Source organism: Clupea harengus, chromosome 2 (genome assembly GCF_900700415.2).
Source record: "Clupea harengus chromosome 2, Ch_v2.0.2, whole genome shotgun sequence".
Classification (NCBI taxonomy): Eukaryota; Metazoa; Chordata; class Actinopteri; order Clupeiformes; family Clupeidae; genus Clupea; species Clupea harengus.
In genome coordinates, this window is record NC_045153.1 from 16,059,400 (window position 1) to 16,075,578 (window position 16,179).

General features: G+C 42.1%; 1 protein-coding gene across 1 annotated transcript; it reads left to right on the top strand.

Annotated features, from left to right (window-relative positions):
- Window positions 1-695: 695 nt before the first annotated feature.
- On the top strand, window positions 696-14,230 carry LOC105900943 (SH3 domain-binding protein 4-like). The gene is made up of 5 exons (XM_012828326.2): window positions 696-836; window positions 3,090-3,297; window positions 3,501-5,839; window positions 12,334-12,522; window positions 12,961-14,230. The coding sequence occupies exons 2-5, from the start codon at window positions 3,180-3,182 to the stop codon at window positions 13,183-13,185; spliced, it is 2,871 nt and encodes a 956-aa protein (XP_012683780.2). The 5' UTR covers window positions 696-836; window positions 3,090-3,179; the 3' UTR covers window positions 13,186-14,230.
- Window positions 14,231-16,179: the final 1,949 nt, after the last annotated feature.

The window sequence follows — 16,179 nt, forward strand, 5'->3', positions numbered from 1 at the left end:
CTTTTCTGAAAGGAATCCTCCATTCAAAATGGTGGAAATGCATGTCTATTAATTACAGTATAAGTTTTCATACCACTGATTTTCTGAGACCACAGTAAAACTTTAAGTTTTGTCTGCATCAATATATTTGAAAAATATTACATGCAATGCGCAATGCACAGAATTGCAGGGACACTGTTCTGCTCTGGTCCTACTTTCGCTGCTGCTCTTCCTTTGCCTCGCCCATTACTTTTTCTTAACGTTGACACTTCAATGCACATTATCGTTCATAATGTGTATGGATGCCTGTTGCACAATGTTCACAGAAAAGCTGCGCGTTTCTTTGTTTCCTTTGGGTGGTGCTGTTGGCCAGAAGAAACATATGATCTTGGCGGAAAGTGTTTTTATATTCTTACTTTAAAGTTTCAAATGAGCGTAGGTCTATGTTTTACAGGAGTAGTCGTGCAAGTTGGTGTGCTGTAATTACAATAACCTAATTACAAATAAATACGGTATATGATAGGACAAGTAGTCTCTTAGGTCTAGATAGCTTATGTTAAATACTACAGCACATTTTCAAGAAATTATTAGTTTGGGCTATCAAAAACAAGTTTTAAACTCATATCACGGACAAACTTTCGAAGAAAATGAAAAATGATTAGGAAATAATGCATTAGAAATTGGACTCCCTTTTCTTTCGCTCCTCCCTAAACCAGTGACATCAGCATGGGCTTCTCTAGAGGGACTTCGGTAAGTGGCAGAGCATCACAAAGTGTCGCGGGGAGGTAAAAGGATCGAAGACCTAAAACCTGAACATGTGTCCGTCCAAACTAACTGCGGTACATTTTTTCACCTAGGTAAGCAATTGCACTTATAAAGCCTTTCCTGGTTTGTGTGTAAAAAGTGCGCTACTCGAAAGAAGGTTAATGTGTGTCTCTGAGAAGTAGCCTACCGTGGGAAATTGCCGACCAGTATTCCTCTGAGACCATTCATCTATAGTTTGTTTAAACCTGTAGCCTACTAACGAAGGCCTATATAGTTAAAATGGATGGAAATCGCCTAGTCAACGAACAGTTTTAGTCTCCTAACATGAGGAAATAGAGTAGGAGGCAAAACATGAAGTCACTATGCAATAACTAAATGCCAAACGATTCGGTTGTGAGGTTAATGGAGTATGAAAGTTAGTTTCGCCGACAACAATGCATGTTTCTTAACTGATGAATGGTTAAGAAAACGATATCTCGGGGGTTGAGGGAACGTATCCATTGCTACCAAGCACTTCTTTGGACCGTGCTCAAAAGCGTGACGTTCGTTGCCATGGCATCAAACATTCCACTTTTATCCGAGCAGTTGATGCGCGTTCTCGGAATGAAAAGGATATGCCTGTCCCAGAAGATGTAAAAATGGAAAACGTTCTTGGTAGCCTCGCCTATCTTGTATTCTGTAGTCTATGACAAATGTATGCTGTAAATGCTGGTCAAACAGCTACAACTTAACCCAAGAGCTGGTTTCTAGGTTTCTTGAAAGAAAGGCTCCACACTATTGCAGGCTATTGCTTCCTGGACGCAATTAAAATGTTTTGGGCCTCTAATGGATTATGCAAAAAATACTTCACTATAGTGGACTACTGTCGTCAAAATGACTTTATAATTGAGGTATTTTGTTGTCTTCTGAGGTATTGGCTGTTGAAAAGGCTGTTGCCAGATGCCTGAATCTTCTGTCAACCTGTAGCCTACCCAGGTTTAGCTACATTTGACATAGGCCTATAACGTTAGTCCCATTGCGAGTTAGTTTGTGACTAAAATAACTAGTTTCAGTGTCTGAGTAATGCTAAAATGTATTAGGCTCTTCCAGTTGAAGCATCACAGTACTGTTGACTGCGATAATGAAACTACGTTCATTGTTAAGTAGGCCTATTGTATAGCTCATTGTGTAAATGAGGCGGCATGTGATCCGAGATTAGCTGTATTATGGTTTTAGCATGGCAAGATAGCCTGCCTGATGCGGCGAGGTTTATGATGGGGGATTTAAAAGTTACTAGCCTGCATAATAATTTCACATCACTGACTCATTTAAAGGCAATTACCATAATCACTTTGTCATATAGGCCTATGTTTTGGGGAAAGAACAGTGACAATGCCCGCTACATTGTACCACTTGTGAATATTTTACAATAAAGTGACCAAAAGTGTTATGTAACGCAGCAAACAGACCCTTTGACTATGTTTGTGATAAATATTCTCAGTGGTAAAGTAGCCAGGCTTTTGAGTCATCCTCGGGTGTAATGCTTCATTTGTCCCCAGCGGCTGTAGTCGTGGAAACTGTCTGGGGTGCCCTGCTAGCCTGGAAGGAAGAGTGCTGTAATAGAGGGAGTTGCATCAAATATTTAGATACACTTAAGATGTATTGATTGCTAGTCTCAATAGCTTTTAAGTGAAATAACTATTGTAGTAGTAACAATTGCTAAGTAAGTCTTAATTAATGTAGGAAAACATAAATAACTTTTACAACACAGCACACAACCCTAAAACATTTCATTTTACAACTCCCAACATGTCTTCAAATAATTATACTTTAATGCAAACTAGCCAGCTGTGCCTGTTACCAAATCATGCATGCAGAAAAATGTAAAAGTGGAAAGGGTCTTCAAAAGCTACAGGCATTAGAAAGAAAAAAGTTATTTAGATAGATAGATAGATAGATGGATACTTTATTAATCCCGACGGAAATTATTTAAAGAGGGAACATTATTTTACATACCATGGACCACATAGGATAGCAGTCTTACCCACATAATCAAAATAATATTTAACATATCACTTTGGAACACTTGAGTTTTATCTGGCTAGTTTGTATGTCAAGTATGACATCTCATAAATATGTCTACGTTTACTCTTTATGAAAATCTTTATACATTTTAAGATGTATTCATAGTAGTAGTAGTATTCATCATATTCCTGTTTTTTTCTGATTGCAACACTACACACTATACAACCCCAGACAATAATGACATGTCCTTAAACTTGCCACCAGACTGTACATACACTTGTGACATATCCTCCCTGAGTCTTGCTCATGCTCTTTGTCTTCGTCTTCCCGTTTCTCTTCAGATAACATGGCCAGCTGCTAACACTTGACATGTGCTACTGGCAAGAAGGGAGACCTGGCTGAAATAACTGGGATTAATAAAATAACTGAACATGGCTGCCCATAGAATTAGAACTACCAACAACACAGCGCTACCCCGCTGCAAGTCAGAGGGTACTCTAATTGACCTCAGTGAGGCAGTGACGGAGGCCACTCTCACAGATGTCAAAGGTATGTCCTTATTTTGATATGCATTTTTGCTTTTAATTGTGCAGCAGTTTGACTGATAAAAAGCTTTGCATATAGCTAATCTGCATTTACTGACAGAAGTGTACAATATTCATTACAGTATATATCGTTACTATCTTAATTTGTTGCTCATAACTAAATGTTGGTGTGTATTTTGATTTTTGTTTTTATTATTATGGTTTTAGTTCTTTCTCCAAGTGCCTTGAGACTCGATACTACTGCGTCACTTGGTACTGCCAGGGAAGTTGTTGCCATCAAGGATTACTGCCCATCCAGCTTCACCACCTTAAAGTTCTCAAAGGGAGAACGTCTGTTTGTGCTGGATACATCAGGTGGGGAGTGGTGGTATGCCCACAACAACACAGAGATGGGCTACATCCCAGCTGCGTATGTTCAGCCTGTTAATTATCGGGATTCCTCGTTCAGTGACAGTGGGATAATTGACAGCGTTGGGGACTGCAGTGAGGATGGGGCCAAGGAGCTGGATCTCCTTGGAGAGTGGACAGGAGTAGTCCTGAAGCCCATTGAACTTCAAAATGGAAACCCTTTTTCCACCAGAACCTCAACTAACCCTTTTCTGAACGGAGGTGTTCAAGGGTCTGTTGATCAGAACAGCAACAGAAGCTCGGTTGACATGCTACTTTTTGACACCCTCACTCCATCAATCTCCACCAGCAGTAACATTAATGTCAATGGTTTTGATGGCACCATGTTTGATACAAGCACCAACACAAACATGACATTAAACAAAGACAACCCATTTTTTAGGAGCAAGCGTTCTTACAGTTTGTCAGAGCTGTCTAGTTTGAAGGCCCAAAGAGATTCCCCTCAGGGGTTCTCAAGCTTCTTCGGTGGGTTAAAAGCGCCAGCACCAGAGCAGTTTCAAAGCAGGGAGGATTTTCGGACTGCTTGGCTGAACCACAGGAAACTCGCGAGGTCATGTCATGATCTGGACTCTTTGGGTCAGAGCCCAGGGTGGGGACAAACACAGCCCATAGAGACAAATATTGTGTGCAAACTAGATAGTTCAGGTGGCGCTGTTCAACTGCCAGACACCAGCATCAGTATCCATGTCCCAGAGGGTCATGTTGCTGTGGGTGACACCCAGCAAATCTCCATGAAGGCTCTCCTTGACCCACCGCTCGAACTAAACAGTGACCGATGCACCACAGTTAGCCCTGTGGTTGAGGTTAAGTTGAGTAACATGGAAACAAAGACGACAATCACTTTGGAAATGAAGGTGTCTGTCGTAGTGAAGATGGATAGTCGGCAAATAGCCAATGTAGTTTGTGTGCGGAGTGATTGCAAAGAGGGTCCTTACACACCTGTGCCTGACGTGTACATGTATGGTGATACAGTCCAGTTATGCCTTGATAACCTTGAGCCCTGCATGTATGTGTCAGTTGTAGCCCAAGCCCAGTCGGTTGCTCCGTACACCTCAGTGTGGGAGCATGTTGTAAAGAAGGTAACCCTTGGTGTGTATGGACCCAAGCATATCCACCCGTCCTTCAAGATAGTGGTAGCTATTTTTGGCCATGACTGTGCCCCAATGTCACTCATGGTCAGTGAGGTTGGTAAACAAGCCCAATCAACGCCCCCAGTTGCTCTTCAGCTGTGGGGAAAGCACCAGTTTGTTTTGGCAAAGCCGCAAGACCTACAAGTGGGTGTGTACTCCAACATGTCCAACTATGAGGTCAAGGCCAGTGGGCAGGAAAGGGTGGTGAGGGGCTTCCAGGTCAAGCTTGGAAAGGTGAGTCGGATGATCTACATGATCGCTACACGTACGCCAGCAGATCTGGCAGACTTCACCATGAAGATCCAGGTCAAAGACGACAAGGACTGTATTCTTGCTCAGTTTTGCGTTCAGACACCCACGCCCCCACCTACCATAGGACCAAAAACCTCAGTGCAGAGGCGTTTCTTGAAGAAAAAGGAGGTAAACAAAATTGTGCTGTCACCACTTGCAGCCACCACCAAATACCCTCTGTTTCAGGAACGAAGGGTCACCAATTTAAAATTTGGTAAATTAATCAAAACAGTTATCCGGCAGACCAAGAACCCCTATCTGTTGGAGTACAAGAAAGGGGACGTGGTAGCTCTCCTGAGCGAAGAGAGAATTAAACTAAAGGGACAGCTTTGGACCAAGGAATGGTACATTGGTTACTGTCACGGAAAGACAGGACTGGTTCATGCCAAAAATGTCCTTGTGGTGGGGAAGGTGAAGCCAATTTACTTCAGCGGGCCTGACCTGACGACCGTGATTCTCCTGGAACAGATTCTGAAGGCGTGCAAGTTCCTAACGTACATCTATGCATCAGTAAGGACCATACTGATGGAGAATGTTGGCAGCTGGAGGGCATTCGCGGACGCTTTGGGGTATGTGAACCTGCCCCTGACACATTTCTGCCGCACGGAGCTGGACAGTGAGCCTGAGAAGGTGGCCTGTGTGCTGGAGAAGCTGAAGGAGGACTGCAACAACTCTGAGGGAAAGGAGAGGAAGTCCTTCCAGAAAGAGCTCATGACTGTGAGTACCTGTTTTGCATAGACTGAGTCAATGTGTGTATTCAATAATTGTACTCAAAAATGTTAAAATGTTTTTCAACTTGATAGACAAGTACATGTGACATAAAGACCATAACAATGCTGATGATTAATCACAGAGTAGGGTATGGATAGTGCTTATGTCCCTTCCAGCAGCATAAAATACATTATATGAAATAATTTCTGATCTTGCCGTTTCAGTTTCTGTTGAAAGCACTGCCTCGTTTGTGAGTGAATCTGCGCATTGTACTTCTTGTCATAATCATAGCTGTAGTTTATGTTGGCAGTTGCTTGAAGGTGTGGTCCAGTTGGCTAATCAGGTTTTCAAAGCTCAGAATGCTATTTGTATTATATTGCAGAGAAAAGCCAAATTCAGATCATCTTGAAGCTTGGATGCTGGTGGATAAAGGGAGCTTTTAGTTTACTACTAAACGATGAGAGACAGGTGACTTGCATCGTACAAAATCAGAACATCATGCCAATAGTGTAAGCCAATAACTTCATTGGCTTAAAGTGAGTTATACAGTTATCATATAACATCCAAAACGTCTTATGTGTACCAACACTTGTAAAGTTTTCCCAAGAATGATATAACAACACTGTCACAACAGGCTCCAGGCTGTTTACCCTTATAGAGCAAACAGCTGTCTTGAGACTCTGTCTCAAGTCTGTCTACCCACTCTCACTGGTGTGTTCTCATGGACTCATCACCCTTGATTGACTGCGATGCAGTTTATGCATGACAAACAGCAGTGCATCATATTGGCTTTTGTAGGCATGCTATTGCTTACTCCACTGTTGCTGACAATAAAACAAGTGTTTTATTATTATACATTTTTTTGTAAGCTGTTGTTAAAGATATTGGACCAATGACAAATTGGTCTGTACATATGCAGTGTCCCCACAAACCTTGCCCACATACATGAATCTAAAATTAGTGCCTGTAGTGCCTCATATGCCTCACTGACTATAGACTGAACCATGCAGAATGCATCTAGATTTCCATAATTAATGGTGTGTCACAGTGCTGGTAACTTTGAGTTGAGTATGCAGCTTCGTTCAGCACATGCACCCTTGCCTTAGCTGTTATAGGACACCTGTGTTTAGTAGTGGAAATTCCTCTCCCTCCCACCGAACCATCCATCTTTGAGGTGTGTCTTGTTAGCACTTTAGGGGAAAAGATTGGTTTGATATTCGAAGACTATTTTAGTACTCGTGGATGCCATTTGCCTGTTGCTTGTCAGTGTCCATTCGCAATCTGTAATGACAGGTGTGAAAGAGGATCATCTAATATACTACACTTTTAGGTAGAACAAGTGCTGGCTTGTTATGCTTATGTCTATCAAATTACCTGTGCTTTCATAAAGTGTTTGCTTAAGTTTCTGTAATTTATATTTTCCTGGCTGTTCTGCTGTCAGATCAGCACATAGATATCTGTCCCTCTACTTCACAGCTGTGAATATCTCCCCACTGATATTTTTGGGATAATGGTGAGGGGGAACCAACCTACCTACTGAGTTTCCAGGCTTCAGTCTTAGCTGTAATAATCAGCTATAATCTCCATTGCTTGTGCAGCTTTGTTCCATTCTGACAGCTTTGTTTAATATGCTGGTGTAAAACGTTGACGAGGGGCCTGCAAGTTTATTTTTAGAGAAACAGCTAAAGGAAATCAAAAGCAATTTTATGCACAGATGAAAGGGACCTGACAGAACTCCTACACAGATATTAGAAGCTTCCTCTCTGTCCACAAGGGGTAATTGCAAATGTGGATGTCTGTCTTGCTCAGAAGACAGCTTTTTTTACCTCCGAAAAAATCTCTTGTGGAAGTGCTGGTTTAAGGATTCATATACTGCAAGTGTGAAATTTTTCTTTGTATTGCCACTGCAGCATTAAATAATATCTGTGACCATTACTTCACTAGTAGCCTTTAAACATCAGGGTTTTCATAATTATACAGACAATACAATACAGTACAGAGATAAGAGAGTCATTTGTGAGACATCCTCAAAACTTAGTCAACTGAGAATTAACAAGGTCCACATTCACTTTGGAGAAAAATGCGATTGAAAATTCAGAATCAAATAACCACCATTCTATGTAATTTATTTTCATATTGTTTTTATTTTGTACCAAATCATATTATTTGATATTACTCAAAATGTCGGATAGACCTTGTTAATTCTCAGATAACAACATATCAACCTCATCAGCTTTGCCAGGGACTGAGGTTGTGGTCGGAGATGAAAGAGCTTACTTTTCTCTCACCTACGCTCCAGACTTCCTCTGAGCATTCTGCTCCCTCTTCCCAGTGTCAACAAAGCAGGAAGGCAAAGGCCTTGAGTCCACAGGAACCTGCAACAGGATGTTTCTCATGGCAAGAGCTGCGTGACCTCAGTGTGAGGTGTTCAGAACAAACCTTTGGCTTATTGTTGATCGTCTGGCAGAGTGTGACTTTCTAAACCTTTAGATGGAAGGAAATACTGTACGTGCTTTATTTACTGTGCTTTACATTCCCCAAATCAAGACTACACATATATGTAAAATATACAGTGTAATCTGCCTTGTTTATGATTTAATAACATGTATTATCAATTACCCACTATGTATGAAATGTGTATAATTATCCGACATGAGCATTTGAGTACTTGTGAGCGTTATCAAATAGTTTTAGCAAAGATGAATGATGACTTGCGTAAGTCAACCCTGCTGAAAGGCGTGTGGTTGTAGCACTCTCAGCAGTTCAGTGGCTGTGCCAATGGCCTACTCTAAACAGAGCATTGTGTTGCCCAGCAGCAGGGTATGTTATATCACACGGCACACGTGTAGGAGGGAGGTTTTACCAGCCCGGACCGCTCCCCACCTGGTGCCTCTCCGATTAAAGTCTTCCATAATTCCTTGCATCACAAAGGCATTTAAACACATTTATTCTGTACAGGAAGCCGCCCCGTGCTTTGGCTTTCCAAATGGTTCTCACTTGACTGAAGTTCAACATCAAAGCAGGTTGTTTTGTGCTGCGACAGTTCCCAGGCTTTTCCCACCAGAATTTTCTCACTTCACCGAATCAGCGCATAGCACTGTTCACATGCACGCATGCACGAACACAAACGCAGTATTGTGGTTTCACACTCATTTTGAAGCATTTTAGTGTAAACACTCAATAAAACCAATAAATGCAATATTGTCTTTATTATTTTAGTCATGCAAATGCACACAATATAGGCAACAGCTGTTTAATTTTTGGAAATGTAATATTCTTCAGAATTTGACAAACTTCTTATGCATTCCTCCACAGAGGGAACTGAAGTTTCTGTCATATCTGGTGCTGTATTGTTATTTGAAACACCATAGAAACGGCAAAAAAAATAAGAAGACAAATAAGGTTGCTCATGAAAACTGCACTAACGGCATGCTGCTATTTCAAATCATGTTGCGTCTTTGGGTCACTGACCAGAGATTTGCAATCGTTCTCTGCGTCAGGACATGTCTTTGTGGAGAATCACTGCTCTACAGATGTTTCCTGTCTCATTGTTAGTCTGTAAACACAAGTGCCATATAAGGAGCAGGAGGCGCCTGCCGACCTCCCCAAACTGACTCAAAACATTGACTCCAAATTCAAACTTGCCCAAAGGGGCAGATAAGTCTGTATGTTATTTTTTTAAATTGAGATTCGCTGTTGCTGACATTAATTAGTTTCCGCTCACACAGTGTTTCACTGTCCCTTTAAATCGTGTTTGCCTCAAGAGAGGCTAACTGTTTTGGTTCTAATAAGATTTGCTATCCAAAAATCTATGTGTAGCTGTTGCCTCTGCCTATATAAGTGGTATCTGAGATGGCCAATAAGGTTTTTTGTTTTTATTTGTCAAGATTGGAAGATTGTACCAGCAGTCATGTCTCCATACCTTCCATTACTGGGTTAGATCTCAGTGTGAAGATGAATCAGTGACAGGAGAATGGTTTGCTGAAACTACTGAGAAAAACCTAATCGAAAATGGCATGAGGAAGAGAGTCAGGAACGCGGGATGCTTGTTGAGGCAGGAGCACTTTCTATGCTTCTGATTCCTAACTTTGTCCTTAAGTGAAGCAGCTGAGCTCACTTTAAACATGAAAATTTCAGAATGCGGTTGCCGCCCCGTATCCCCGTCTCTGTGATTTGGTTTGTTATATTTCGATAAAAATTGACAGATGGTTTTAAGCGTGTCTAAGTGTGACCAGTTTAAAGTTTGTGAAGTTGGAAGCCCTGCAAAGAAAACGGGTGCTTTTCCTCCTTCAGTATTTGTGTTCTTCAGAGAGAATACTCACACATACACACACACACACACACACACACACACACACAGAGTTTATTGTCAACAGAACTGTTGCTGATTTGTTGTTGAAAAGAATGCTGATTTGTTTCAATTGAGTTACTTCAGGGCGTCAGACAAACAGTTATACACAGGATGCAGTAAAATCCTCCTCACCACTCCCTCTAAAAACACACTCAAGGACAAATGTGAACAGGGCGAGAGAGAGACACACAGAGAGGAAGTGTATTCAATGGTGCAGTGTGGTGAAGACCATAGATATAAACAGTATAAAGACTAGATGTCTCGTCCGCGTCTTTATATATATCTATGGTGAAGACACCCTGAGTAGCGTCCTGCTGCTGCCTGTGTGGATGACTCCCATTTGTAGATAACCATCCAACCTGGACCCCTGCTATCTCATTCTCCTGTCTGAAATGGAAGCCATCCCTCAGTACGAGTGTGTGAGAGAGAGAGAGAAAAGAGAGAAGCTTTCATAGCCATCACTACTGCACCAACCCCCCCCCTCCTCCTCCTCTCAACCCCCCCACGGATTTCCTGTCATTCCTAGCATTCTTGCTTCCAAAGCCAGAATCAGAGCTTCCAGAGATTAGCGGGGTGTGCCTGATAATGTGTGTCATGGTGCTGTATGTCCACGTCTATCAATCTGGGCGGAACCTGAGTAAATATTACAGCACAAGAATCTAAAACATATAAATCAAACCAAAAAATGTGTATTCTTCTGTATGTGTATATGTGTGCGCACGTGTGTGTGCGTGTCAGTGTACAATCTTGAACATGAACATGGTTATTAGCACCATGACTGCTTTTCTAAGTGTTGAACATGTATTTGCCTGTTGGGAAGAATGACAATGTTTGCGTGTCTGAGACAGGCAGAGCTGATTGCGCGAATCCACGCTGCGTGTTTGTGCTTGTCGGACTGGTGTCCTTCACACGTAGTCTCATGGGAAAACCCCATATGTGTCTTGTGATAATCTGTGAAATTTTAACTGGGGCTGTTTGACAGTTTTCTCCCTCCCTGCACTATCCCCCCCCCCCCCCCACACACACCTCCCTTGCTCCGTTTAAAAATGAAGTTGTTATCCCCAGTACCCCCGGCTCGCCATGCCCCATAATAGCACATAGTTTCCTGGTCCTCTGCCTATCGGTGCATTCATCAAACCGCCCAGCACGCCAGCAGCCAAACAGGCCTGAACTGATTGCCGGCCGTCTCGGGCAGAGCTGAGAAACAGCCTCCCAGACACTCACTTCTCACTTGTGGTTAAAATCAAAAACCCGCAGGAGGAGGAATTGTGAAATGCGTGCACAGTCCTCTGCAGCTCCTATGTTCTGCTTCCTGGTCTGTCACAACACAACAATCCATCATGTGTAGAGGAGAGCACAAACATAACGTACACACTCACAAACATGAACAAAATGTACGTGCCAAAAGCCCTTTACAGATTTTACAGACGTTAGGGAATATTGAATGGAGGGCTCGGTTGTGATGACTGTGTTGTTTTTGTTTTGAAAATGAGAGGACCCTGAGTCACAACAATGCACACGGAGTAGGGGAAATGAGAGGACCCTGAGTCACAACAATGCACACGGAGTAGGGGAATGTGGGAGAGTGACACCAGGACACAGGGGCGGGTACTCTCATTGTGGGGAGGTGAGGGGGAGGCTTTTGCAGAAAACTAAAGTCATGAGGGAAGTGACTGGAAATCACCCTTGATATTCTCAAGGGGTGCTCTGGCTGTATGAAGAGGGTGTATATCATCCTGGTGGCATAAAGAGTGGGGGGAGAGGGCAGTTCCCCAATCAGCCAGAGCTCTTATCCCCAGCCCTGCGCAGGCCTGTGTCAGGATGTCAAGTGATACCATGCTCGCAGCACCCTGGTGTTACTCACTCTGGAGTTTACTCACGATAGAGGAGATGGAGCCATGTCAGATTTATTACATTTACCAGGGGTCCATTAATTCTTTCATCCATGCATGCATCTGTCCACACTTGTGAGCTTACCACTGGAGATGGGATCAGTCATCGCCAGTATCATGATCTTGTTATTTGTTAGTTATCTGGTGACAACCAGGACTATTTTAGTCTGTTATTATGAAGCCACAACATGTCAGCACAATAGTCACTGCCAAACCATGATGTTCTGTTTTATTTATTTAAATATTTTCTTCCATAGGCCCTCCTGAAGATCGACTGCCAGGGCTTGGTGGCACGTCTGGTCATGGAATTTGTTCTGCTGACCACAGCAGTGGAGGTCGCCGGCCGCTGGAGAGAGCTAGCCGATAAACTGGCCAAGATGTCCCGGCAGCAGATGGACGCCTACGAGGCTCCACACCGAGACCGGAATGGAGTGGTGGACAGCGAGGTGAGTTGACCATTCAGCTGCGGTCCATTCAGCTGGAACTGGCTGGAAAGGGCTTATTGGGTTCACCAATGCCAGGTGTGAGCTGTTGCTTATAGATAAAGCCGAACACAACAAATAATGAAGGTTGAGATTAGTGTTGGTGAGAACATAAAAAAGGAATCAAACAGGTTATTCAGGTTTTAATTTACACACGCACATGCCCACACACACATAAACATAGACACACACCATGCTCAGAAATATAAACATATGTCACATAAGTCATAAATATATTACTAATATGTAATATGTGTCCAACTATATCACCAACTGTACCAGCTGACAATTTTAGCCTTGCTATAATGCCCTTGAAGTAATGCCCTCTAGAATAAATCAAATGAAATATTTAATAATCTTTCGTCTTGAACCAATAACTTATTTCCTCTTTGGTGGACCTAGGCCATGTGGAAGCCAGCCTTCGACTTCCTGCTGACGTGGGCGGCTCAGATTGGGGACAGCTACCGCGACGTGATCCAGGAGCTGCACCTGGGCCTGGACCGGATGAAGAACCCCATCACCCGGCGCTGGAAGCACTTGACGGGGACGCTCATCCTCGTCAACTGCCTGGACCTGCTCCGGAGCTCTGCCTTCACCTCAGCCCACCAGGACGACTGTGCCATCTGACCACCTCAGATCCAGATCCTTATGCGTCATCCTTACCCAGTCACTCACAGCATTTTCAGACACTTCAGCCATCCACACTGCCTTTGACTGGTCCCACCTCTTCAGTTAGATCACACTCGACCTACTCAATACTTTATACCCTCATACTAAATATATTGCAGAGCTACAAAATAATGCACTACGCTTCATATTTAGAAAATCGTTCATGCTTGTGCACATTCTGCTTTGTCCTTGTAGGGGGGTTTCACCCACTTGTCCACTTGCTTGCATGACGCTGTCCTTGGTTTACAAAGAGGTCTGTAAATGCTGCACGGTGCTTTATCAAGCTAGCTGTAGAGCAGGTAAAGGAGGAATTGAAATGATTGAATTGGCATGATCAACTCTTCCGTTCAGAGATAAAGATTGAACATCTGCTTCATATTGATCTCTGGCAAAAGCCTCTTTTTAAAACTATGAAAGGCTACTTCTTTCAAAAGGCTGTTACCAAATCTGCAGTATTGTTCAAGTATTTTTTATCGTTTCTTTCTGGCACAGGATATATATTTTTGAATATAGCACAGAATAATATTTTGAACCACTTTGACACTTTTTTAGTTGTTGTTGACTAAATACACTGTAAGAGAGACAATTATTACCATTTATATTTCAGTATGTATGGCAGCCAAATGCATGTGTTTTATGTATGTAAAGGTCTATGGTGCGTTTCAAGTGAATCTGTTAGAGAGAGCCTCTTCTTTTTCATTCTTTTGGTCTCTGTCACCAAAAACCATTTCATTTGAGGTAAAAGATTTGTTTTCTCCGACAGTTTTGTACATTTTGTATCAAGCATTGATAATCAAGCTGTTTTTATGGTTACATGCTTTAAATGTTTATGTCAAAACACTGTAGTTTTAAAGGCCAACGATGTCTGGGCAAACGTGTTCATGCATTTCTTTGTGCTGGATTCAGTGCTGTGTACTGTATGCTTATTTAGCACATTTATATGTTGCATGTATATGGGACTACATACTCTCATTTGAAATAAAATAATAGCCTTTATACTATAGTTTCCTTCATTGTGATTCACTGACTGAAATGTGTAAGTGTAATGCACTTCTCTTAAACCTAATCAATCTCATTAACATTTATAAAAATATCAATCATTGATACCAACAGAAAACAATAAAAAAAAACATTCCCAGACCAATTTATGAATCCGTTCATTAACAGACTTGTATAGTCTATGAGGGTCAGAGACAGCTGAATCATATTCTGAACATTTAAAGCAGGGCTAATAAAACCATACAGAGTGAAAATAGAGCCAAATATGTAGTAATGTTACACACCAGACGTGGAAGGAAATGGGGTAGCTCAGCATCGTCATGCAGCTCACGCTAAGATGGCATTCAGATAGGTTTAAAAATCATCAGTCTGGAAGGTTAAGATACTTTTATAAAGCCTGGTCCTTTATTTAAGAGTACATTTATATTCATACAGGAAGAACATACCAGTATGCCATAGATTCATTACAGAACCAAGTTAGACCCACATGGCTGATGCATTGATAAATGGTTTACTATAAGATCAATAGTTTCCCTTATAGTATGTGCAAAACCTGCGTTTTTCTTTGCAGCGATTCACCTAGGAAAATGCCCAGGACCTATTTGAGGTATGACACACATCCTCCTCTTACCTTCCTTCCTGCTTATCCATGGATTTCTCAGCTTTCAGTATGATGATTTGCATCACACCTTGGTTCCTCCGAAATGCTCAGAAGAGGCAAGGTGGTACTTGCCCTGCTGTGTGTATGCATGTGTATGAGAGAGAGAGGCAGAAAGAAAGGATTATGTCAACACTAATTAGGTTTACCCTAGATTAACTGCATAAATCTATGAAGTTCTTATATCAAAAGCAAGCCTTGCCTTGCCTCTCCTGAGCATTTCGGATGATATAGTTTTGATATCGGATATTCTGGTGCTAAGGGTGGGTTAGCGTTTAAAACAAACTGGGATTGTCGAAAGGATAAAGGCTGCTGCTCTATGCAGAGCTCTTTCAAAACACTGAAACCATGACAACCCCTTGAGAGTTTAGTGCCTGGGCCTCAAGGACCTGCACTGAAGATGTCCAACAGAAGGACAACTCTCTTCACAGTAGCACACACTACACACAATTAAGACACGTCTGGGGATCTCCTTTTTTATCAGGGAAGTCTATTTCCAATACTTAAACACCTTTATGGATGGATTTGAAGACAATGTTGCTCAGCATAGGCCTTTTTACAGAAAACATAAATTTTCATTCCAGACGACAATATTATGCAGCATATTTTTTTTTTTACAAATGTACAGTATGCACCTATAATGCGCCATGATTGCTGTTTTCAAGTACATTATCTTAAAGTTTGAAAAAGATCAATCCAAAGGAGAAGGGTCCGTATTGTAATTTAAAATCCCTCTCTCTTTCACAGTCATTTCTGTAACCTAATCCCTTTCATCATCTTCTCTCTTCTCAACCTGATATGTGCCTCTGCCACATTCAGTCCTCTCTTCTTCATTCTTTCATGAGTTGCGTGCCATCCCGCTGGGAACTGCTCATGTCATTCACCCAGTCAAGGGCTCGGTGCATGTTCAGAAGTGAGACAGGAATTACTCATGGGATACTGATTATCAGCAGAGAACTCCCGTTCTTGGCCTCCGAGTCGAAGTTTGGGCTATCCCATCATGCTTTGCACTGGGTTGCCTTATGTCAGAATGGATTTGGTCACTTGCCTCTCCTACCACGTCGCAGCTACTCTCTACACTGTCAGATTGCTCTACTATTCTACTCAGTCTCACATTAAATATTAAATTCTCCAAAATGAGGACAGAGCTTAGAAAAATACTACAGCCCTGACTTGAATAGGAGAGGGAGGATAGTACTCCCCTAATACACATACTGTACATTGAGGAATTGAAGTTGTTTGGACTCACACCATTCTTTTTTCCTTATTCCCTTCCACAGAAATATCTAATACTA

What these genes read in the sequence shown, in the direction of transcription:
- LOC105900943 (XM_012828326.2), top strand. Translation starts at nt 3,180, where the DNA reads ATGGCTGCCCATAGAATTAGAACTACCAACAACACAGCGCTACCCCGC. An exon ending in CACTCTCACAGATGTCAAAG is followed by an intron (nt 3,298 to 3,500) that starts GTATGTCCTTAT and finishes TTATGGTTTTAG; the next exon opens with TTCTTTCTCCAAGTGCCTTG. An exon ending in ATGGAGTGGTGGACAGCGAG is followed by an intron (nt 12,523 to 12,960) that starts GTGAGTTGACCA and finishes TGGTGGACCTAG; the next exon opens with GCCATGTGGAAGCCAGCCTT.